General features: G+C 47.2%; 1 protein-coding gene across 1 annotated transcript; it reads left to right on the top strand.

The window, feature by feature from the left end:
- The first annotated feature begins 1399 nt into the window (after positions 1-1399).
- LOC129820864 (coiled-coil domain-containing protein 80-like) lies at positions 1400-25009 on the top strand. Its single transcript, XM_055877911.1, has 9 exons — positions 1400-2842; positions 3800-4584; positions 4698-5063; positions 5612-5768; positions 10629-10765; positions 13026-13177; positions 17822-17925; positions 19842-19925; positions 23851-25009. The coding sequence occupies exons 1-9, from the start codon at positions 2146-2148 to the stop codon at positions 24168-24170; spliced, it is 2802 nt and encodes a 933-aa protein (XP_055733886.1). The 5' UTR covers positions 1400-2145; the 3' UTR covers positions 24171-25009.
- Positions 25010-26562: the final 1553 nt, after the last annotated feature.

The following is a 26562-nucleotide window of genomic DNA, read 5'->3' as shown; positions in this document are numbered from 1 at the left end:
CTGTACATCAGGGGAACCCATCCAACTTGAAGGAGCTGGAGCAGTTTTGCTTTGAAGTATGGGTTGAAATCCCAGTGGCTAGACGTGCCAAGCTTATAGGGACATACCCCAAGAGACTTGCAGCTGTAATTTCTGCAAATGGTGGCTCTACAAAGTATTGACTTTGGAGGGTGAATAGTTATGCACGCTCAAGTTTTCAGTTTTTTTGTCGCATTTCTTGTTTGTTTCACAATAAAACATATTTTGCATTTTCAAAGTGGTGGGCATGTTATGTAAATCAAATGATACAACCCCCCCAAAAATCTATTTTAATTTGAGGTTGCAAGAAAATAGGAAAAATGCCAAAGGGGGTGAATACTTTTGCAAGCCACTGTGCTTTGAAGAATCTCAAATATAAAATAGATTTGGATTTGTTTAACACTTTTATTGGTTACTACATGATTCTATATGTGTTATTTCATAGTTTTGATGTTTTCACTATTATTCCAAAATATAGAAATAGTAAAAATATAGAAAAACCCTGGATTGAGTAGGAGTGTCCAAACTTTTGACTGGTAATGTGTATATATATATCACTCACGCACGCACGCACGCACGCACGCACGCACACACACACACACACGCGTATGCAAGCACACACACACCTTTGCAACTTTCATCTTGAAACACTTCTGGAAATATAAGCATGGCAGAGAACCCATAAGAGATGAGGCAGTAAACGTGGCTACAAACCAGGTTGTTCAACCCATGTTGGCAATGAGCTGAGCGGTTGAAAAAACTCCTGTGGGATAAATGAGAATCGTATAAAGAGGTTATAATGCATTGTAATTATATTTTATGAAGTATACAGAGGGATACGTATCATAGTTACACAACTTGACTCTGTGGAGGCTTACAGTAATAATATGTAGCCTACAGTTTAGAGGAGAATAGATGCACTGCCAAAGTCTCAGTCTAAATTTACCAAAGCTTTCAGTTCTTAAATGACCCAAAAGTCTATTCATCTTTAATGCGCCGCTTATTTATTATTGTTGCCATTTGAACAAGTCTTGCATGGGGAAAGCCCCGGCTATTTTGGAACATTTCAAAGGGAATGGATGTGGGCAATAGAAGCTGCTCCTCATTACAGTTTATGGGAGGAACTTGACATTGAGATTAGCTATGGTCAGTTCTCTTCCCAGAGAGCTCTCTCCAGCGGGGTTGCCAGTTGTGAATAAAATCCAAACTTTTAATTGAATTAAAATGAGCAGTAAATGTAAAATGAATTCATAAACTAGATATTGTATTTTGTGAATCATTTGGTGTTTTATAAGAGTAGTTTTGGTCAGAAGGGTTTCCCAAAAGACTGAAAGACTACAACATTTTCAGATAAAGAGATTTAGTTTGCAACTGGCAACCCGCTGTGCAGGGGCTGGTGCTGTATAACGCCGCCGCACCAGCGAGAAGAGTCGAAGGCAGGGCAGATGGTTTGTGTGGACATTACTGGGATAGCGGCAGAGTTTTAGGTTGGGAAATCGGGAGACTGGAGATAGAGATGCGTTTTCCATACAGAAGAGCCACTCTCTACAGGTTTTCCTCTTGAATCCGGACAAAGACTTCTATGCCGAAAACTCCCAGCTTTTTAGATGGCTTATTTGGATAGTTGGACAGTCTTTTCAAATAACGGTCAGAGAATGAAGTAAAACGCATTCATTTTCGAGAGTGTGTACACTTGGAGTGTATGACTGATATGCAAAGAAATTCCAGAAGCACAAAGTCAGCGTCTTTTCCCTAAATAGTGTGGTGATTTGGAGAGCGGAACTTGGAGGTTTGGAATAACGGTTTCTAATACCCGGAATGATTTTTAGGAATTGCTTACTCCGTCAATGAGTGGCTAGTTTGTTGAGTTTTCCTGTCTACGTTTTCATGCAGCTGTCATGTTGATAGCAGGCTGGTGAAGTAGGGTTGGGGTTATCTGCTCTTCCACTGCTTTAAAACACAACACTAATGAGTTTGCCTCTATCTTGCACTCTATTTTTTACTGCGCTGTACTGTATTTTTTATTTACTGAAAACAAATGTTCTAAATAGACATACAGGTCCCATGTACACTATTGAATATTTCTCACTCTGTCAGATTTTTCATTGTAATTGACAGCTTCCCATAATGCGGGGAGCGTTTGTTCTGGGTCTGTTTCTGCTCTGTCTGCTAGCGTGGGCAGGACACGCAGACAAACAGACCCATCTCAAACAGATGCCCATACTCAACAACGGGCGTCTGCAGCCGGGCGCAGCCGGCAGAAAGCGCCCTGTCGGCGGGGGAGGGACCTCCCGCCCTGGACCCAGCTCAGCCTCGGTGCCCACCGGTCTCAGCGCTATGCGCGGAGAGGACATGCAGGCAGACCAGGCCTCTGTTCCTCGGGCCAGGACTGGGGCTGGACAAGGCAGAAGAGGTGGAGCGCTGGCAGGGGCAGTAGGGAGGAGGACAGCCGGGCAGCGTGTACCCCTCCATCCTGTCATGCTTCAGGATGAAGGCACTCTCAGGGTGAGGACCAGACAGACCCGCATACCAAGCAGTGCAGGCTCACCTAACCTCCTGGCGAGTTTTGCAGGGAAAAACCGAATTCTGGTGATTTCTGCCCCGCACGACTCAGACGGTTACTACCGGCTAATGATGACACTGCTGAAGCCAGACGTGTACTGTGAGCTGGCGGAGCGGCATGTGCAGCAGATCGTGATATTCCACCAGGAGGGGGAGATGGGTGGGAAGGTGAGGCGGATCACCAGAGAGGGGAAGGTGATGGAGGAACCTTTGGACACAGCGCTCATCCCCCGCCTCATGACCTTCCTCAAACTGGAGAAAGGTAAAGGCATGGTCCTCTCTGAAAACTATCCCCTACTCCTTCAGTGTTGGCAGATCTGTCACTCCTGTTCATCATGTTAAGTTTGTATATGACAAATGAAAAATGTCCTTCCTTTTGCACATTACATATTCCAATAACATTATTGTTTACGTATCCCAGCATTGGGATATGCATAGGCTCTTGAGGAACTCCGATACTTTCAAGCTTCTTTAAAACTACAAAAGTGTTAAGTATTAATATGTGATAACAATACAACAGAACAGATGAACCGGAATGGCATTTACTGTCACAGGTGCCCAAAATGAACTATATCAAAGCCACGCCCCTACTAAGCAACATCTCTTCTGATCTGAGCCACTTGGTCATATCTCAATCACAGGAGTTTGGTGGCACCTTATTTGGGGAGGGCGGGCTCATGGCAATGGATGGAGCGGAATAGGTTGAATGGTATCAAATACATAAAACAGTTGGTTTCCATGAGTTTGATGCCATTCCATTTACTCCGTTCCAGCCATTATTTTGAGCCGACCTCCCCTCAGCAGCCTCCTGTGATCTCAATAGCCCAGCACACATTATCAATACCCCAGCAGTTTTTAACAAAACAAACCAACTTAGTGTCACAACGCCAACAACCCAGCAATGAACCATTACCATCCTGGTCACACCTGTCCTAGACCATTCAAACCTGTCACCTGTTTGATGTGGGGGTTACAGGGTTGTGTGGAGTTGGCTATTTGCATGTTTGTTGCATATGATATGCTGAAAAGCAGTGAACATGAATATTAAATTGTGAGGGTAACAACATAAATCGGAGTCTTTCCAGGTAAGTTTGGGATGCTTACAGCGTGCTTGGTGAGATTGTCTCCTTTCTGCATGTTGATTGTGGCCAAAGCCATGAAAGCTAGACTATTTTATTCAGTAAATCTAATCTCTTATCTGTCACCCTGTCCTGTCCAGGTAAATTTGGAATGGTACTTCTGAGGAAAACCCTCCAGGTGGAGGAGAGGTACCCCTATCCAGTCAGGCTGGAGGCCATGTACGAGGTCATCGACAAGGCACCAATGAGGAAGCTGGAGAAAATCCGACAGAAGGGATTCGTCCAGAAGTGTAAAGGGGCGGGAGTAGAGGGCCAGGTGGAGGAGGGGGGTGGAGACCCAGGGACGGTAGTGGAAACAGGTGGACAGGTAGACCCGCCCCCAGAGAGGAAGCCGGTGAGGAAGCCAATGAGGAGACCCACGACAACCACCACTGTTGCCACAACGACAACGAGGCCGACGACAACTACCACAGCAACAACTACCACAACTATGCGACCCACAAGGACCACGACAAAAGCCACCACGACAAAAGCCACCACGACAAAAGCCACCACGACAACCACACCAAAACCCACACCAAAACCCACAACAACCACGACTAAAAGGACTACAACGACCACAACTAAACAGACTACAACCACACAACAGACCACCACTGCTACTTCCACCACAACCCAGAGACCCACAAAAGCCCAGACCACTCCTGACTGGCTGCCTTCCCCTAGGACCACAGCTGAGCCATATTACTATAACCGTAGAGACAGGGAGAGGCAGAGGGACAGGGACCCAGCCAAGACCACCCCCTCTGGGGACAACCGAACAGACAAGGAGGGGAAGGACCACAATGGCCGTCAGCAGGCAGAAGTGCTGCCCACCCAGCACAAACCCACCAAGGGCAAACCGACCAAGAGGAAGAATGAAATGGTATGCTGTGGACTTATTACATTTCACTTATTACATTGCTGTTGAGATAGAATGTTGCATCAGGCTTGATTTTGGTGATCAATTAAGTATTATCCTCCTCTCCTCTCATCCAGGTGTTAAATAATGAGTATGAGGAGAAGTACGAAAATGGCCGGCCCACCGTCAGCGACCCAGAGACACAGACAGAGGTCAACACAGAGGTCAGCCCAGCCAAGAGGGGCAAGGGAAAACACGACAATACTGAGAAGAAGAAGAAAAAGAAGAAGAGCAAACCAGACAAGGCCGCCAAGAGGGACAAGGCCGAGAGGAGAGCAGCGAAGGCAGGGAAGGAGGGCAAAAACAACGGAAAGAAGAACGGAAAGAAGGTGTCAAAGAATCCTGAGAAAGAAGAGTACTACAAACCCACCAAGAAGCCTCCACCTCCTAGGGGATCCATGGCTTCCTTCCTGGACTACTTTGAGAACAGGAGAAGACTCGTGGTAAGAAAAGTGTTTCCCGTTGTTTCTCGGTGTGGCGCCAGGATCCCCAGAGAAAGCGTCAGGACTACAAACGCACCACTGAAACAAATAGAAGAATTTAGAGAACTAATGAAGCAATATATGGGATATTGTAACTAATAACAAAAATAAATTTGATTTAAATCCAATTTGTTCCACATCCCAATAACACATCAAAGCCACAATACAATAGCAGCAATAGCACACAGTCAGACACGTCATAGCACTGACATAAGCGCTGTAGTAACCTGCCTAGCACTGACTTAACAGCTCTAGAGTACTAGCAGACTGTATAGTACAGTTGTGTTGTTATAGATTGGAGTACAGCCTTTCAAGAATTTGATCATAGGAGTGCAGCCAAGGGCAGGGTGGGAAACACAGTCCTCATCCTCTCCCTCCCCGCTGTCTAATGTAAACACAATCTCAACCGCGGTGTGTGTGTGTGTGCTGGCGTGCGAGTGTGTGCATGCATGTGTGTGTAACCCGGTCTAACCCAGTCTTTCTTTCTCTGTGTGTGTGTGTGTCTCCAGATCATAACAACCCCCAGTGAGGAGAGCTCTATGTACCTGCAACAGAAAGATGAGTACCTGGAGACGGTGTGTGAGATGGCCATCAGGAAAGTCTCCATCATCACCATCTTTGGCTCGCTCACCAACTCCACCATGAAGATAGATCACTACCAGCTGGGTAAGTACCTTAAACCATTATACCACTACAGACAGGGTCAACAATGGTGAAAATGGTTCGGTGAATGGAGGTGAATGGGGCACTATAAACATTGAATGGTAAACAGTATACAGAGGATGTCAGATATGGAAGGGTTTCACAAAGATAGAGTCCGGGTCAGGAGGAGAAGACAGGGTCTGGTGTCAGGAGGAGAAGACAGGGTCTGTGTCAGGAGGAGAAGACAGGGTCTGGTGTCAGGAGGAGAAGACAGGGTCTGGTGTCAGGAGGAGAAGACAGGGTCTGTGTCAGGAGGAGAAGACAGGGTCTGGTGTCAGGAGGAGAAGACAGGGTCTGTGTCAGGAGGAGAAGACAGGGTCTGGTGTCAGGAGGAGAAGACAGGGTCTGGTGTCAGGAGGAGAAGACAGGGTCTGGTGTCAGGAGGAGAAGACAGGGTCTGTGTCAAGAGGAGAAGACAGGGTCTGGTGTCAGGAGGAGAAGACAGGGTCTGTGTCAGGAGGAGAAGACAGGGTCTGTGTCAGGAGGAGAAGAAAGGGTCTGGTGTCAGGAGGAGAAGACATGGTCTGGGTCAGGAGGAGAAGACAGGGTCTGTGTCAGGAGGAGAAGACAGGGTCCAGTTCAGGAGGAGAAGACAGGGTCCGGGTCAGGAGGAGAAGACAGGGTCCGGGTCAGGAGGAGAAGACAGGGTCCGGGTCAGGAGGAGAAGACAGGGTCCAGTTCAGGAGGAGAAGACAGGGCCCGGGTCAGGAGGAGAAGACAGGGTCTTGGTCAGGAGGAGAACACAGGGTCTGTGTCAGGAGGAGAAGACAGGGTCCGGGTCAGGAGGAGAAGACAGGGTCTGGGTCAGGAGGAGAAGACAGGGTCCGGGTCAGGAGGAGAAGACAGGGTCCAGTTCAGGAGGAGAAGACAGGGCCCGGGTCAGGAGGAGAAGACAGGGTCTTGGTCAGGAGGAGAACACAGGGTCTGTGTCAGGAGGAGAACACAGGGTCCGGGTCAGGAGGAGAACACAGGGTCCAGTTCAGGAGGAGAAGACAGGGTCTGTGTCAGGAGGAGAAGACAGGGTCTGTGTCAGGAGGAGAAGACAGGGTCTGTGTCAGGAGGAGAAGACATAGTCTGTGTCAGGAGGAGAAGACATGGTCTGTGTCAGGAGGAGAAGACAGGGTCTGTGTCAGGAGGAGAAGACAGGGTCTGTGTCAGGAGGAGAAGACATGGTCTGTGTCAGGAGGAGAAGACAGGGTCTGTGTCAGGAGGAGAAGACAGGGTCTGGTGTCAGGAGGAGAAGACAGGGTCAGGTGTCAGGAGGAGAAGACAGGGTCTGTGAGGAGAAGACAGGGCCTGGGTCAGGAGGAGGAGACAGGGTCTGTGTCAGGAGGAGAAGACAGGGTCCGGGTCAGGAGGAGAAGACAGGGTCTGTGTCAGGAGGAGAAGACAGGGTCTGGTGTCAGGAGGAGAAGACAGGGTCTGTGTCAGGAGGAGAAGACAGGGCCCGGGTCAGGAGGAGAAGACAGGGTCTGTGTCAGGAGGAGAAGACAGGGTCTGTGTCAGGAGGAGAAGACAGGGTCTGGGTCAGGAGGAGAAGACAGGGTCCGGGTCAGGAGGAGAACACAGGGTCCAGGTCAGGAGGAGAAGACAGGGCCTGTGTCAGGAGGAGAAGACAGGGTCTGGGTCAGGAGGAGAAGACATGGTCTGTGTCAGGAGGAGAAGACAGGGTCCGGGTCAGGAGGAGAACACAGGGTCCAGGTCAGGAGGAGAAGACAGGGTCTGTGTCAGGAGGAGAAGACAGGGTCTGTATCAGGAGGAGAAGACAGGGTCTGTGTCAGGAGAAGACAGGGTCTGTGTCAGGAGGAGAAGACATGGTCTGTGTCAGGAGGAGAAGACATGGTCTGTGTCAGGAGGAGAAGACATGGTCTGTGTCAGGAGGAGAAGACATGGTCTGTGTCAGGAGGAGAAGACATGGTCTGTGTCAGGAGGAGAAGACAGGGTCTGGTGTCAGGAGGAGAAGACAGGGTCCGGGTCAGGAGGAGAAGACAGGGTCTGTGTCAGGAGGAGAAGACATGGTCTGTGTCTGTGAACTTATCTTAACTAAACTATTGAAGTACCCATTGGTCAATCTAAGAGATATAATAAACAAATCCTCATGTAAATCTGTCAGTTTAAGGTGGAGATATTTTTTTATGCATGAATATTCCCAAAAATCAGGGGCTAAAATATGTGTCCAAAAAACACATGCCGACCGTATTACCTCCCAAGAGAATTTTCTTCGGGTTATAGTCACATCGGTGTATATTCCCCCTCAAGCCGATACCACAACGGCCCTCAAGGATCTACACCGGACTTTATGCAAATTGGACACCACATATCCTGAGGCCACATATATTGTAGCTGGGGATTTTATTAAAACAAATTTGAGGAAAACGCTACCGAAGTTCTATCAACACATTGACTGTTGGGTCCCAGTACTCGCGCTGGGAAAACACTCAAACATTGCTATTCTCTCTTGCGGGAAGCCTACAAGGCCCTCCCCCGCCCTCCTTTCGGCAAATCAAATCACGACTCCATTTTGCTCCTCCCTTCATATTGGCAGAACCGCAATCAGGAAGTACTCATGCTAAGGTTTATTCAACGCTGGTCTGACCAATCAGAATCCATGCTTAAAGATTGTTTTGATCACGTGAACTGAGATATGTTCTGGGTAGCCTCGGAGAATAACATTGGTGTGTACACAAACACGGTGACTGAGTTTATTAGGAACTGAACAAGGGATGTTGTTCCCACTGTGACTATTAAAACTTACCCAAACCAGATAGGACTCAACACTGCTTTTCCTTAGAAACCATGTACTTACAGATATACGCTATATAATCCAAGTGAAGATGAAAATATTTTCTGTAGAAAGGGTTTGATTTTGGTTTGAAAAAATCTTCATCTTCATATTGGTTATATATCATTGTAAAACCTTTGTTGATTCGGTACTAAAATAATGCATTTCAAACGTTTTGGGTCCCTAATTAACATATCATGTCAAAATCATCCTAGGTGTGGAGAATGATCGGTTTCCTGTCAAAACATACAGTAACTTAACGTATAGTCTCTATCATCACCGTATACTGAAGACAACTGTGGTCTTCTATTATCACCTGATATTAAAGACAGCTATGGCCTTCTCTCATCATCTCATACTGAAGACAGCTGTGGTCTTCTATCATCACCTCATTAAAGACAGCTGGGGTCTTCTATCATCACCTCATTAAAGACAGCTGTGGTCTTCTATCATCATCTCATACTGAAGACAGCTGTGGTCTTCTATCATCACCTCATACTGAAGACAGCTGTGGTCTTCTATCATCACCTCATATTAAAGACAGCTGTGGTCTTCGGTCATCACCTCACAATAAAGACAGCTGTGGTCTTCTATCATCACCTCATATTAAAGACAGCTGTGGTCTTCTATCATCACCTCACAATAAAGACAGCTGTGGTCTTCTATCATCACCTCATACTGAAGACAGCTGTGGTCTTCTATCATCACCTCATACTGAAGACAGCTGTGGTCTTCTACCATCACCTCACAATAAAGACAGCTGTGGTCTTCTACCATCACCTCACAATAAAGACAGCTGTGGTCTTCTATCATCTCCTCATACTGAAGACAGCTGTGGTCTTCTATCATCACCTCATATAGAAGATATCTGTGGTCTTCTATCATCACCTCACAATAAAGACAGCTGTGGTCTTCTATCATCACCTCATACTGAAGACAGCTGTGGTCTTCTATCATCACCTCATACTGAAGACAGCTGTGGTCTTCTATCATCACCTCATACTGAAGACAGCTGTGGTCTTCTATCATCACCTCATATTAAAGACAGCTGTGGTCTTCGGTCATCACCTCACAATAAAGACAGCTGTGGTCTTCTATCATCTCCTCATACTGAAGACAGTTGTGGTCTTCCATCATCACCTCATATAGAAGGTATCTGTGGTCGTCTATTATCGTCTCATATAGGAGATATCTGTGGTCTTCTATCATCACCTCATATTAAAGACAGCTGTCGTCTTCTATCATAACCTCATACTGAAGACACCTGTGGTTTTCTGGGTGTTCTGGATTCAAGTCGAAAACAAAGGAAAACAGAGGAGGGAAAAACATGTGAATAAATTTTTTGAGGAGGAATATCCATGTTAAAACAGAGTGAGAAAATCCTTAGATTTGAAGGAAATAAAAATAAGATAAACAATCTAGGTTGGCTTCTCCCGCTTCTCCCGCTTCCTTTAACTCTTTTTGAGAGAGGGAAGTGCCAGTGTTTTGGAATAGAGCGGGTGTCAGTGTGAATGAGTGACTGAGTGACTAAGGTGTTTGTGTGTGTGTGTGTGTGTGCGTGTGTGTCTCTTCTCCGTAGAGGAAGCAGTAAACCTAGAGTAAACACACGATTGCCCTTCCTTTGGGTGGTAAATCTCTGCCCTTGAGATTATTTGACTTCAGAGAGACGCTCATCTCCTCCTTACCACTATGATGTTTGCAGAGCTGAAGAGACAGGCATAGGTGGAGTACTAATAATCTATCCTGAACATGCTGTGGACTGATATGGACCTATGTTTACTTTTGAGGCTGCACATGTCTTCTGGTCGGTCATATGTCAACCAATCCGGTCCCTGATTGGAAGGGGGTTGTCCAATCCGTGTTTCCCAATGGCTGTAGTTGTACTAGGCTTTGTTTTTGTTGTTGTTTCAGCTTCCTTACCTGAAAATGCACTCTTAGGCACAATTTAAAAAATTGTTGACTCTTTCTTCATTTTCTCTCTCTCTCTCACTCTGTCTCTGTCTCTCTCTCTCTCTCTCTCTCTCTCTCATTCCTCCCCTCAGAGAATGATAAGCCTATGAAAGGTCTTCGCCAGGAAGACCTGGTGAACCAGGATGTGATTACAGAGCTGAGGAAGGAGTTCAGTATGACCGTCAACCACTTCTACATGGTCGTCACTGACACTGACATGACATTCAAGGTGGGGAACCAATACAATTAGGATTTAGAACAATCATTTCATAGGATTTCTATGGGGTTAACTCTCTGTCTATCAGTATCTCTTTCATTCTCTCTTGGAATCTCTCTCTCTCTGTATCTCTCTCTCTCTGTATCTCTCTCCGTATCTGTCTCTTTCTCTGTATCTCTCTCTCTCTCTGTGTATTTCTCTCTCTCTGTATCTCTCAATCTCTCTCTTTCTCTGTATCTCTCTCTATTTCTCTGTATCTATCGCTCTCTCTCTCTATCTCTCTGTATCTCTCTCTCTCTTTCTCTGTATCTCTCTGTCAATTCAATTCAATTCAATTCAATTTCTCTATCTCTATATATATATCTATATATTAAATTTACTATCTCTCTTTCTCTGTTTCGCTCTCTCTGTACATCTCTCTTTCTCTGTATCTCTCTCTGTATTGCTCTCTTTCTCTGTATCTCTCTCTCTGTATCGCTCTCTTTCTCTGTATCTCTCTCTGTTTCGCTCTCTCTGTATATCTCTTTTTCTCTGTTTCGCTCTCTCTGTATCTCTCTCTTTCCTAATAGATATGCTTAATTTAGCTCATCTGGTCCACCTGTATGTGGGTACTTTTGGGACCATTCCATTTAGACCTAAAGCCTGTACTCAACCCAACCGTCTTGCCAAGTGAACTAAATGGAGCACACACACCTAACCTCTCTATTGAGCCCATTAGACCAATAGTCATGTTGGTTGACCAGCCTTCACCATACTGTCAACATCCTGCAGTGATCAAACACTGGTTCAATTCACACAACATGACCTTCTCATAACAGCAGTGTGTGTGTGTGTGTAAATCGGCAGGCTGTTTTTAGACATATTATTAAACAAAGACTGTTTAACCAACCCTCCACTGCTGTCAGTACAGACAGGAAAGTATATTACAGACAGGAAAGTCTATTACAGGGTGTGGGTATGAGAGAGATGGGGGCGTGTGCCCTATAAAATATCATATTTTATGCTGGGATCCCTGCTGTTCCTAAAAAACAAGCTGCATGGTGGAATTTATCACATTATGAACAGAGTTGTGTTGAACCCCATGGCCCACTGTTGAACCGCATGGCCCACTGTGTTGAACCCCATGGCCCACTGTGTTGAACCCCATGGCCCACTGTGTTGAACCCCATGGCCCACTGTGTTGAACCCCATGGCCCAATGTCTTGAACCCCATGGCCCACTGTGTTGAACCCCATGGCCCACTGTGTTGAACCCCATGGCCCACTGTGTTGAACCCCATGGCCCACTGTGTTGAACCCCATGACCCACTGTGTTGAACTTCATGGCCCACTGTGTTGAACCCCATGGCCCACTGTGTTGAACCCCATGGCCCACTGTGTTGAACCCCATGGCCCACTGTCTTGAACCCCTTGGCCCACTGTGTTGAACCCCATGGCCCACTGTGTTGAACCCCATGGCCCACTGTGTTGAACCCCATGGCCCACTGTGTTGAACCCCATGGCCCACTGTGTTGAACCCCATGGCCCACTGTGTTGAACCCCATGGCCCACTGTGTTGAACCCCATGGCCCACTGTGTTGAACCCCATGGCCCACTGTCTTGAACCCCATGGCCCACTGTGTTGAACCCCATGGCCCACTGTGTTGAACCCCATGGCCCACTGTGTTGAACTCCATGGGCCACAGTGTTGAACCCCATGGCCCACTGTCTTGAACACCATGGCCCACTGTCTTGAACCCCATGGCCCACTGTGTTGAACTCCATGGCCCACTGTCTTGAACCCCATGGCCCACTGTGTTGAACCCCATGGCCCACTGTCTTGAACCCCATGGCCCAATGTCTTGAACCCCATGGCCCACTGTGTTGAACTCCATGGGCCACTGTGTTGAACCCCATGGCCCACTGTCTTGAACCCCATGGCCCACTGTGTTGAACTCCATGGGCCACTGTGTTGAACCCCATGGCCCACTGTTTTGAACTCCATGGCCCAATGTCTTGAACTCCATGGCCCACTGCTCTGGTTTTGCTTCTCAGAAACATGCAGAGAATGCCTGTGAAGTCATAGCAAACTGGAACACATTGCTCTGTCTCTTGGAATACAGGATACAGTGTTTGAGGTTTTTCTAGGAATACTGGAATCATTATAGCATAGGAATAGCATTTCTTACATTTTTCTCCTGACCACTAGAATAATAGGGATTGTACACTCAAATCCTTCAATGGTTGGTTACCTTTTTGGTCCACTGACTTGATGATGTGTGTCCCTCCAACAGCAATCCTATGAGGTTCCCATTGCCATGAAGGCTGTGTTCGATTACGTCGACACCTTCACCTCTCGCATCAGAGAGATGGAAGAGCAGAAGAGAGATGGAGTGGCCTGCAAGAAGGAGGACAAACCAAGATCACTTGAGAACTTCCTCTCCAGGTAGTGTGTGTGTGTGTGTGTGTGTGTGTGTGTGTGTGTGTGTGTGTGTGTGTGTGTGTGTGTGTGTGTGTGTGTGTGTGTGTGTGTGTGTGTGTGTGTGTGTGTGTGTGTGTGTGTGTGTGTCTCTCACGCCTAGGCTGGGAACGGCTGGAATCTGAAACAGACATTTTGCTCCGTATGAAACAGACATTTTGCTCCATATGAAACAGACATTTTGCTCCATATGAAACAGACATTTTGCTCCATATGAAACAGACATTTTGCTCCGTATGAAACAGACATTTTGCTCCGTATGAAACAGACATTTTGCTCCATATGAAACAGACATTTTGCTCCATATGAAACAGACATTTTGCTCCATATGAAACAGACATTTTGCTCCGTATGAAACAGACATTTTGCTCCGTATGAAACAGACATTTTGCTCCATATGAAACAGACATTTTGCTCCGTATGAAACAGACATTTTGCTCCATATGAAACAGACATTTTGCTCCGTATGAAACAGACATTTTGCTCCATATGAAACAGACATTTTGCTCCATATGAAACAGACATTTTGCTCCATATGAAACAGACATTTTGCTCCGTATGAAACAGACATTTTGCTCCGTATGAAACAGACATTTTGCTCCGTATGAAACAGACATTTTGCTCCATATGAAACAGACATTTTGCTCCGTATGAAACAGACATTTTGCTCCGTATGAAACAGACATTTTGCTCCATATGAAACAGACATTTTGCTCCGTATGAAACAGACATTTTGCTCCGTATGAAACAGACATTTTGCTCCGTATGAAACAGACATTTTGCTCCATATGAAACAGACATTTTGCTCCGTATGAAACAGACATTTTGCTCCATATGAAACAGACATTTTGCTCCATATGAAACAGACATTTTGCTCCGTAGCCGGTGGGAATATTGCCTCATTCTGCCAGGGAGGGATCTGGCTGAGGAGTGGTCAGAATTGACAGATAGCCATGTCAACATTAATTTTAACACCCATACGTTAAAAAAATGCATGTACACACAACTGTAAGTCTCTTTGGATAAATGTGTCTGCTAAATGAATATTTTATTTCCAGTATTGTAGGATACACTAACACCTTGGTCTTGGATCGATTGACTCTGGTCCCGTATATACACTACATGTCCAACAGTATGTGGACACCTGCTTATCGAACATCTCATTCCAAAATCATAGGCATTAATATGAAGTTGGTCCCCCCTTTGCTGCTATAACAGCCTCTAGTCTTCTGGTATGGCTTTCCACTAGAAGTTGGAACATTGCTGCAGGGACTTGCTTCCATTCAGCCACAAGAGCATTAGTGAGGTCGGGCACTGATTTTGGGCGATTAGGCCTGGCTCGCAGTCGGCATTCCAAGTTGTCCCAAAGATGTCCGATGGGGTTGAGGTCAGGGCTCTGTGCAGGCCAGTCAAGTTCTTCCACACCGATCTCGAAAAAAAAAAACATTTCTGTATGGACCTCACTTTGTGCACGGGGGCATTGTCATGCTGAATCCGAAAAAGGCCTTCCCCAAACTGTTGCCACAAAGTTGGAAGCACAGAATCGTCTAGAATGTCCTTGTATGCTGTAGCATTAAGATTTCCCTTCACTGGAACTAAGAAGCCTAGCCCGAATCATGAAAAACAGGCCCAAACCATTATTACTCATAAACCAAACTTTACAGTTGGCACTATGCATTCAGGCAGGTAGCGTTCTCCTGGCATCCGCTAAACCCAGATTCGTCCGTCAGACTGCCAGATGGTGAAGCGTGATTCATCACTCTGGATAACGTGTTTCCAGTCCAGAGTCCAGTGGCGGTGAGCTTTACACAACTCCAGCCAACACTTGGCATTGCGTATGGTGATCTAAGGCTTGTGTGAGGCTGCTCGGCCATGGAAACCTATTTCATGAAGCTCCCGACGTACAGTTATTGTGCCGACGTTGCTTCCAGAGGCAGTTTGGATCTCGGTAGTGAGTGTTTTAACCGAGGACAGCGCTATGCAATTCCGCACTCGGTGGTCCCGTTCTGTCAAATTGTGTGGCCTACCACTTTGCGGCTGACTCTTTGTAGCTCCTAGACGTTTCCACTTTACAACAACGGAACTTACAGTTGACCGGGGCAGCTCTAGCAGTGCAGGAATTTGACGAACTGACTTGTTGGAAAATTGGCACCCTATGACCGTGCCAGGTTGAATGTCACTGAGCTCTTTAGTAAGGTCATTCTACTGCCAATGTTTGTCTATGTAGATTGCATAATTGTGTGATCGATTTTATACACCAGTCACAAACGGGTGTGACTGAAATATCCGAATCCACTAATTTGAAAGGGGTCCACATACTTTTATATATGTACAGTACCAGTCAAAAGTTTGGACACACCTACTCATTCAAGGCTTTTTCTTTATTTTACTATTTTCTACATTGTAGAATAATAGTGAAGACATCAAAACTATGAAATAACACAAATGGAATCATATAGTAACCAAAAAAGTGTTAAACAAATACAAATATATTTGAGATTTGAAATTCTTCAAAGTAGCCTCCCTTTGCCTTGATAACAGCTTTGCATACCCTTGGCATTCTCTCAACCAGCTTCATAAGGTAGTCACCTGGAAGACATTTCAATGAACAGGTGTGCCTTGTTAAAAGTTAATTTGTGGAATTTCTTTCCTTCTTAATGTGTGTGAGCCAATCAGTTGTGTTGTGACAATGTAGGGGTGGTATTCAGACGATAGCCCTATTTGGTAAAAGACCAAGTCCATAGTTCATTAGAGTTACCAGCCTCAGAAATTGCAGCCCAAATAAATGCTTCACAGAGTTCAAGTAACAGACACATCTCAACATCAACTGTTCAGAGGAGACTGCGTGAATCAGGCCTTCGTGGTCTAATTGCTGCAAAGAAACCACTACTAAAGGACACCAATAATAAGAAGAGACTTACTTGGGCCAAGAAACACGAGCAATGGACATTAGACCGGTTGAAATCTGTCCTTTGGTCAGATGAGTCCAAGTTGGAAATTGTTGGTTCCAACCGCCGTGTCTTTGTGAGACACAGAGTAGGTGAATGGATGATCTCCGCATGAGTTGTTCCCACCGTGAAGCATAGAGGAGGAACTGTGATGGTGTGGGGGTGCTTGCTGGTGACACTGTCAGTGATTTATTTAGAATTTAAGGCACACTTAATGAGCATGGCTACCACAGCATTCTGCAGCGATACGCCACCCCATCTGGTTTGCGCTTAGTGGGACTATCATTTGTTTTTCATCAGGACAATGACCCAAAACACACCTCCAGGCTGTGTAAGGGCTATTTGACCAAGGAGAGTATTGGAGTGCAACATCAGATGACCTGGTCTCAACAATCACCCAACCTCAACCCAATTAAAATGGTTTGGGATGAGTTGGACCGCAGAGTGAAGGAAAAGCAGCCAACAAGCCAGCATATGTAGGAACTTCTTCAATACTGTTGGAAAAGTATTCCTCATGAAGCTGGTTGAGAGAATGCCAAGAGTGTGCAAAGCTGTCACCAAGGCAAAGGCAGGCTACTTTGAAGAAAATATTTTTGTATATGTTTAACACTTTTTTGGTTGCTACTTGATTCCATATGTGTTATTTCATAGTTTTGATGTCATCACTATTATTCTACAATGTAGAAAGTAGTAAAAATGAAGAAAATCCCTTGAATGAATATGTGTCCAAAGTTTTGACTTTTAACCAGATTGACTGTGGTTTGTTGCAATGGAGACTAAATTCCAGTCTAATGACCATGACCCACAGTGTTCAGACAGGAAATGATTTCCCACTGGGCAAAAAATGAGTCAACTTTGTTCCACATCATTTCAAAATAAAAAAAGTTATATGTGATGACGTTGAATCAACATGGAAAACTGATTGTAGTCATCAACGTAAAGAAATGTATTTTTTTCACATAACTTGTTACCGAAATCCAATGACATGGTGACATGTTTTGTTGATTTCACGTTGAATTCACGTTAGTTGACAACTCAATGTAACGGCTGTCTTCGGGTGAAAGAGAGGTGGACCAAAATGCAGCGTGATGATAATCCATGTTTTAATTAGGACATTTAAACGACAATCAAAAACAACAAACTGACAGAAGGAACCGAAAACGCTACAGTCCTGAACATGGGAACACAGAACAGATGAACAGCAACAATCACCCACAAAACCCAACACAAAACAGGCTACCTAAATATGGTTCCCAATCAGAGACAATGACTAACACCTGCCTCTGATTGAGAACCATATCAGGCCAAACACAGAAATAGAAAAACATAGATAAACAAACATAGACTACCCACCCCAACTCACGCCCTGACCATACTAAATAAAACTAAACTAAACTAAATAAAGACAAAAACAAAGGAACTAAAGGTCAGAACGTGACACTCAACCAGATGTAAATCTAAACTAGACGTTGAAATGATGTCAGTACCCAGTGGGTTGGTTGTTGGTTCTAATGACAGTGACTCACAGTGTTTATACAGGAAGTGACTTGGTTCAAGTCTTGATGAAGAGCCTTGTAGGATCTTTAAATACGTGAGATTGATGACATCACCGTATAGCTTAATCCTACTGCATCTCATCCTCGTTCCGTCTTTGGGTTCTCAGGTTCCGTTGGAGGCGTCGCCTGTTTGTAATTTCCGCCCCCAACGATGAGGAATGGTCCTATCAGCAGCAGCTTCACGCCCTGACCAGCCAAGCCTGCAACCTGGGTGAGTATAAGAAGGAATCATTAAGTTATTACCATATTTATCCTATCCTTTCAGATCAACAGGAAGACACGTTGTTTCTGAAGCAGGCCATAAACTGCTCACACGCACACAGGCACACACACACAAACTGGGCAGTTGTCAAATCAGAGCCATCTACTAGCAGCGTGCTGCCAACAGTATCATCTGGGCTCTGTGTGGATCATCCCGTGGTCTCACCAGGGCCTCTGGAAAACTTGTAGCGAGGACACACTTTCCACACCACTTTTGATTTTGTTTAATAAAATATATTGACTGAAATATATTGACACTGAAATGTATCAATAAACACAATAGCTGACATAGACTGAGTTCACTTTTAATTAAGGCCTACGGTTGCATAGTGAGGGACTACACGATGCAAACCTGAATAAAGCAAGCTCAGCCGTTTTACTGTGCAATCATTTTGCTTTCTCTGTGTGTGTGTAGGAAACCCCCCTAGTCTTTCCTTAAAATATCATTAATATGAACAAGAAAAGGGTTGCTGTAGTTTTAACAGGATTTTCATCCTTCCCACGGTCAGGAGTTTCTTTTTTAAACCATGTGACCTGCTCTGAAAGATTCTGGTTCCACCATTACCAATATTAAACCTTTTAACAACAAATGAATCATGTCAGACCATATAGGGTCAGGAGTTTTACCAGTCTGGGACACACACAACATATGTAAATCAGCACACACACGCACACGCACGCACGCACACACACACACACACACACACACACACACACACACACACACACACACACACACACACACACACACACACACACACACACACACACACACACACACACACACACACACACACACACACACCCCCCCACACCTCCCTGTGGTTCCCAGCAGGTGTAAATCATATTAGATTTACAACAGCCTCCATTCAGACCTGATCTGGAAGAACACGGTCAACAACACTCGGGCTCTCATTTCATCTGTTACATTTTATCTTGATAGGTAAACACGCTGAAAAAGTCATAATACCTGTGTTGCAGTCGCTGAAACTGAGGAGGACCATGATCACTGTTTCTCACTCACACTCACACACACATACACAACCACACACAACCACACATACACACAACCACACACACACACAACATACATCCCTCAGAAAAGGTTCATGGAAGTGTAACTCCCTACTCATCTACCAGTTCTATAGTCTCAGATCAAAGACTGTGATCCCCTCCTCTGTTTCTCTTGGCTAGGTGTGTGTGTGTGTGTTCAAACCTGGCCTCTCTGATAAACAAGGCTTCTCCTAGCTGCTGACTCTGCTTTGGGTTCGTACCGCGGTATTCAGCTCTTGGCTCTCACCTTAGAGAGCAGTGTTTTCATGTGGTTACTGTGGCTTTTCTTTCTTCAGAACAACCAGCTGTCTGGCTCAACAGGACACAAGTCCTTCACATTCCCTCTCTATTATCACGACTAACTCACAGATGGTTCTGATCAGGAACGACCGCATCCACATATTGAATAAATAAGTTTAGAGATGAATATGAAACAAGTGGTTGAATTATATCCGTTTTGGTGGAGTCTCCGACTCTGATCCTGGAGATCAAGGTCTTCTCTCTGGGCCGTTACTTAGCTGAATAAGGTGTGTGTTATTGCAATGGGTTGGATCAAAACCCTGCATACTCAGTAGCGCTACAGGTTTCTCTCTTACTAAGGAGCACCTTCAATCTATAAAGATTTCCTAACCAATCAACGCCTCTCTTCCTTATTGTTTACAGGTTGAAGAACCCTGACTTAGATGCTCAACAGGAGACGTTTGACTTTACATTGCAAGTTGTTGTTGTTGGGTATTTTGTTGTTCTAATGTGCTACTACGGACTCTCTGTTGTGTGTTTGTCTGTATGGTGGTGGTTTCCATGGTGACCCAGGCCTGAGACACATCTCCATCCTGAAGCTGGTCGGCATGGAGGCAGTGGATCAGGGAGGAGTCCTAGAGCTCTATCCAATCAACGGTGAGAACCGTGTTGTCTGCACAGCGCCTATGTGTATCATACTTCATACAGGAAATGGCAGTGAAGATGAAACAAAACAGGAAACACATGGAGGATAAATGGGCTGTGTTATGTTTTGTTCTTCAGTTAATACACCCATGCTGTTGAATGTCTGATGTTGTTTAATTGTCACAGCAGGCAGGTAGCTCAACTTTAGCCCAAATTCCTGATGTTTCCCCCAGTCCAAGACTATAGCCCAGCTCCCAGCTCTCCCCCGGTCCAAGACTATAGCCCAGCTCCCAGCTCTCCCCCGGTGCAAGTCCCTATAGCCCAGCTCCCAGCTCTCCCCCAGTCCAAGACTATAGCCCAGCTCCCAGCTCTCCCCCGGTCCAAGTCCCTATAGCCCAGCTCCCAGCTCTCCCCCAGTCCAAGACTATAGCCCAGCTCCCAGCTCTCCCCCAGTCCAAGACTATAGCCCAGCTCCCAGCTCTCCCCCAGTCCAAAACTATAGCCCAGCTCCCAGCTCTCCCCCGGTCCAAGACTATAGCCCAGCTCCCAGCTCTCCCCCAGTCCAAGTCCCTATAGCCCAGCTCCCAGCTCTCCCCGAGTCCAAGACTATAGCCCAGCTCCCAGCTCTCCCCCAGTCCAAGCCCCTATAGCCCAGCTCCCAGCTCTCCCCCAGTCCAAGTCCCTATAGCCCAGCTCCCAGCTCTCCCCCAGTCCAAGTCCCTATAGCCCAGCTCCCAGCTCTCCCCCAGTCCAAGTCCCTATAGCCCAGCTCCCAGCTCTCCCCCAGTCCAAGTCCCTATAGCCCAGCTCCCAGCTCTCCCCCAGTCCAAGTCCCTATAGCCCAGCTCCCAGCTCTCCCCCAGTCCAAGTCCCTATAGCCCAGCCTCAGCCCTAACTCCTGCTGTCTCCCCCAGTCCTTGTCCCTATAGCCCAGCCTCAGCCCTAACTCCTGCTGTATCTCCAAGCCCACATCCCTATAGCCCAGCCTCAGCCCTAACTCCTGCTGCCTCCCCCAGTCCACATCCCTATAGCCCACCCTCAGCCCTAACTCCTGCTGCCTCCCCCAGTCCACATCCCTATAGCCCAGCCTCAGCCCTAACTCCTGCTATCTCCCCCGGTCCACGTCCCTATAGCCCAGCCTCAGCCCTAACTCCTGCTGTCTCCCCCAGTCCAAGTCCCTATAGCCCAGCCTGAGCCCTAACTCCTGCTGTCTCCCCCAGTCCAAGTCCCTATAGCCCATTCTCAGCCCTAGCTCCTGCTGCCTCCCCCGGTCCACGTCCCTATAGCCCAGTCTCAGCCCTAACTCCTGCTGTCTACCCCAGTCCAAGTCCCTATAGCCCAGCCTCAGCCCTAACTCCTGCTGTCTCCCCCAGTCCAAGTCCCTATAGCCCAGTCTCAGCCCTAACTCCTGCTGTCTCCCCCAGTCCAAGTCCCTATAGCCCAGCCTCAGCCCTAACTCCTGCTGTCTCCCCCAGTCCAAGTCCCTATAGCCCAGCCTCAGCCCTAACTCCTGCTGTCTCCCCCAGTCCAAGTCCCTATAGCCCAGCCTCAGCCCTAACTCCTGCTGTCTCCCCCAGTCCAAGTCCCTATAGCCCAGCCTCAGCCCTAACTCCTGCTGTCCCCCCCAGTCCAAGTCCCTATAGCCCAGCCTCAGCCCTAACTCCTGCTGTCTCCCCCAGTCCAAGTCCCTATAGCCCAGCCTCAGCCCTAACTCCTGCTGTCTCCCCCAGTCCAAGTCCCTATAGCACAGCCTCAGCCCTAACTCCTGCTGTCTCCCCCAGTCCAAGTCCCTATAGCCCAGTCTCAGCCCTAACTCCTGCTGTCTCCCCCAGCCCACATCCCTATAGCCCAGCCTCAGTTCAGCTCCTGCTGTATCCCCCGGTCCTTGTTCCTATAGCCCAGCCTCAGCCCTAGCTCCTGCTGTCTCTCCCGGTCCAAGTCCCTATAGCCCAGTCTCAGCTCTAACTCCTGCTGTCTACCCCGGTCCACGTCCCTATAGCCCAGTCTCAGCCCTAACTCCTGCTGCCTCCCCCGGTCCACGTCCCTATAGCCCAGCTTCAACCCTAGCTCCTGATGTGTCTCCCAGTCCACGTCCCTATAGCCCAGACTCAGCCCTAGCTCCTGCTGTCTCCCCTAGTCCTTGTCCCTATAGCCCAGTCTCAGCCCTAACTCCTGCTGTCTCCCCCGGTTCACGTCCCTATAGCCCACACTCAGCCCTATCTCCTGCTGTCTCCCCCGGTCCACGTCCCTTTAGCCCAGTCTCAGTCCTAGCTCCTGCTGTCTCTCCCGGTCCACGTCCCTATAGCCCAGCCTCAGCCCTAGCTCCTGCTGTCTCCCCCGGTCCACATCCCTATAGCCCAGCCTCAGCCCTAACTCCTGCTGTCTCCCCCAGTCCACATCCCTATAGCCCAGCCTCAGCCCTAACTCCTGCTGTCTCCCCCGGTCCACATCCCTATAGCCCAGTCTCAGCCCTAGCTCCTGCTGTCTCCCCCGGTCCACATCCCTATAGCCCAGTCTCAGCCCTAGCTCCTGCTGTCTCCCCCGGTCCACATCCCTATAGCCCAGCCTCAGCCCTAACTCCTGCTGTCTCCCCCAGTCCACATCCCTATAGCCCAGCCTTGTTTATTTATTCTCTCCATACTACCAGATACACTTCTTTGATCTTTCCTCTGTAGTATGGGGCTCAACCTCAAAAACATGTTGGTGCTGCTGCCTACACCACACCATCAACACAAACACATACAGCCCTCCATCCATACACCCCTCACAGCTGCATAAGCACACAGACATTTGCTGTGGTGGGGGTGTTAGGGAGGAAATATGTAAACCCTCCCATTCATTTCTCTGCCCATCCAAATAGCATTCATATGAGCTCTTTTTGGGAGCTTTCCTTGAATGAAGTGGTAGCTTGCAGGTGAAAGAGAGCTGGGGCTGGGGCAGAGAGATGTTGCTGGGGCAGAGAGCTGGGACAGAGTGGTGGGGCTGGGGCAGAGAGCTGGGACAGAGAGGTGGGGCTGGGGTAGAGAGATGGGGTAGAGAAATGGGGCAGAGAGGTGGGGCTGGGGCAGAGAGCTAGGACAGAGAGGTGGGGCTGGGGCAGAGAGGTGGGGCTGGGGCAGAGAGCTGGAACAGAGAGATGGGGCTGGGGCAGAGAGATGGGGTAGAGATATGGGGCAGAGAGATGGGGCTGGGGTAGAGAGATGGGGTAGAGAGATGGGGCAGAGAGGTGGGGCTGGGGCAGAGAGCTCGGACAGGGAGATGGGCCTGGGGTAGAGAGATGGGGTAGAGAAATGGGGCAGAGAGGTGGGGCTGGGGCAGAGAGCTAGGACAGAGAGGTGGGGCTGGGGCAGAGAGGTGGGGCTGGGGCAGAGAGCTGGAACAGAGAGATGGGGCTGGGGCAGAGAGCTGGGACAGAGAGGTGGGGCTGGGGCAGAGAGGTGGGGCTGGGGCAGAGAGCTAGGACAGAGAGGTGGGGCTGGGGCAGAGAGGTGGGACAGAGAGATGGGGCTGGGGCAGAGAGGTGGGGCTGGGGCAGAGAGCTGGAACAGAGAGATGGGGCTGGGGCAGAGAGCTGGGACAGAGAGATGGGGCTGGGGCAGAGAGGTGGGGCTGGGGCAGAGAGCTGGAACAGAGAGATGGGGCTGGGGCAGAGAGCTGGGACAGAAAGATGGGGCTGGGGCAGAGAGGTGGGGCTCGGGCAGCGAGCTGGAACAGAGAGATGGGGCTGGGGCAGAGAGCTGGAACAGAGAGATGGGGCTGGGGCAGAGAGCTGGGACAGAGAGGTGGGGCTGGGGCAGCTTTGCCTAATTTCTTCTTTCTCTTGAGACGGGCAGCTTGGCCGAGGAGCGAGTATGGCTCTCTGCCTCTTCAGTCAAAGACATCAATCATACCAAAGGATATTGACTGACTCCTATCCATCTCTCTCTCCTCCTTCCAGGCAGCGCCACGGTGGAGCGCGAGGGCCTCTCGGCCACCCTGGTCAAAGACATCCGCAACTACTTCCAGATCAGCCCAGAGTACTTCTCCATGCTGCTGGTGGGAAAGGACGGCAACGTCAAGTCGTGGTACCCGAGCCCCATGTGGTCCATGGCTATTATCTACGACCTGGTGGACTCCATGCAGCTCCGTAGGCAGGAGATGGCCATCCAGCAGTCACTGGGCATGCGCTGCCCGGAGGACGAGTACGGAGGCTACGGGTACCATCACCACGGCTACGAGGGTTACCAGGACGGTTATCACCAGGGATACGGTTACTAAAGGGGGTGTCAATAGTCTATAAGCAATGATATGGTTACTAAGGGGTGTGTTACTTAATCTCAAATCAATCTCTTTTGCCATTATCCATGTATGCTTCTTGATGGCCCATTGTAGATTCAAATGGATCAGATAGGTGTAAGCAGTAAGGTATGGCTCTACCTAGCCCCATGGTAGTCTAGATGTACTTAGCCACTGGTTTCTAGCCCCATGGTAGTCTAGATGTACTTAGCCTCTGGTTTCGGATCTGTAGGCATTAATTAAGAACCCCTAGGGATAGGGGTTGATTTCCAATTGGTCATGCGTGTGCATGGGAGAGGGGCATGAGTATAACCTTTGTCTCGCCTCTTGAATGGCGGTTTTCGTTTTCAGGACGTCTATGGAGGGTTAAATGGTCTTGGGGTTAGCTCTGTGCTTCCTGGTTCTAGAATGAAATAAAGAAGGATTGGATAGTGATGTCATCAATCTCTGTCTAATCCTTCTCTATATCAGTCTTGTTCTTTTGAATTAAGAATTACAATCAACAGTTGTTTTACATTTCACGTGTTCCGTCTACTACATTTCCATTCTTGACCAAATGTACATGTTCACTTTCACAGTCAGGACCTTATTGTAGATAAACGTGTAAGGATGAGTCAAACATTTTGTTTGTATTGGATGTCTGTTTTTAACTACTTGTGGCTATAACAGTCTTGTTTCTGCAATGAACTTTCAACTTCATTCTGTTTAGTAATTTTCCTGTTGTTACATATGGTTCTTATTCATCCTCTGTTGTGCATGAGAGACAGAGTCTCTGTTTACTGTATATTTATGACAAATAAAGCTTTGTTTCCTGATAACAATTTTTCTCTGAGTTTTAATACAAACTGTATCTCAGTACTTTGTATTTTAGTCAAAAGTTTTTTTCGGGGCAGTATAACAATTTATTATGTTACACCGCCCCCTGTTGGTTAAGGTTTAACAATACAGATCGAACAATACAGACCAACAGAACGGAAAATACAGTCAGCAACTAAAACAAAATGTGTCCATTTGGTAATCTTTAGACTATTTTGCGTGAGAAACTGAGCAATTATGAACTGAATAATTATCCACTGTATGGTAAGAAAATACATGTTATAAACCCGGTGTCCTTTGCCTTGAAGATGCACAGTAAAACACATCAGAGATGCAAGTCACCCAAGTCATAGTCTCATTATTGTTCTTTTTTTAGTTTTTTACTATTTTCTTAGCTCTTCTTGAACTGCACTGTTGGTTAAGGGCGTGTCAGGAAGCATTTCACGGTAAGGTTGACACTTTTTGTATTCGGCACATGTGACAAATAAAGATTGATTTGATTAATAAAATGATATTACTGATAACCACTTCATATCCACTCCACAAGAAGCTTTTTGTGAATACATGGCAGAATACATGTCAATTCTATGGGACAATAAGTATGTATAGGAGAGTAAAAAGACCCTTGAACACTTGTAATTTCTATAGCTGTGGGTTTCTGTAACCTACTAGGGAAGGCAGTTGGTCCCTGTGTGTAATGTAAACCACAACCTTACATGTTCTACCATCATGTCATCAAATACGGTTTTCTGAATGTAACATGGACCCCTGTGACCAGAGATAATCACATGGGCCTTACGCGCTTACTGTAGGGTCTGTGTGAGGTGACTGTATGGTCTGTGTTAGGTTACTGTATGGTCTGTGTGAGGTGACTGTATGGTCTGTGTGAGGTTACTGTATGGTCTGTGTGAGGTTACTGTATGGTCTGTGTGAGGTTACTGTATGGTCTGTGTGAGGTTACTGTATGGTCTGTGTGAGGTTACTGTATGGTCTGTGTGAGGTTACTGTATGGTCTGTGTGAGGTTACTGTATGGTCTGTGTGAGGTTACTGTATGGTCTGTGTGAGGTGACTGTATGGTCTGTGTGAGGTTACTGTAGGGTCTGTGTTGGGTTACTGTAGGGTCTGTGTGAGGTTACTGTATGGTCTGTGTTAGGTTACTGTATGGTCTGTGTGAGGTTACTGTAGGGTCTGTGTGGGGTTACTGTATGGTCTATGTGAGGTTACTGTATGGTCTGTGTGAGGTTACTGTATGGTCTGTGTGAAGTTACTGTATGGTCTGTGTTAGGTTACTGTATGGTCTGTGTGAGGTTACTGTAGGGTCTGTGTTAGGTTACTGTAGGGTCTGTGTGAGGTTACTGTATGGTCTGTGTGAGGTGACTGTATGGTCTGTGTGAGGTGACTGTATGGTCTGTGTGAGGTTACTGTATGGTCTGTGTGAGGTTACTGTATGGTCTGTGTGAGGTTACTGTATGGTCTGTGTGAGGTTACTGTATGGTCTGTGTGAGGTTACTGTATGGTCTGTGTGAGGTTACTGTATGGTCTGTGTGAGGTTACTGT

This window comes from Salvelinus fontinalis, chromosome 23, assembly GCF_029448725.1.
Source record: "Salvelinus fontinalis isolate EN_2023a chromosome 23, ASM2944872v1, whole genome shotgun sequence".
Taxonomy (NCBI): Eukaryota; Metazoa; Chordata; class Actinopteri; order Salmoniformes; family Salmonidae; genus Salvelinus; species Salvelinus fontinalis.
This window is presented reverse-complemented; position numbering and strand designations above follow the sequence as displayed.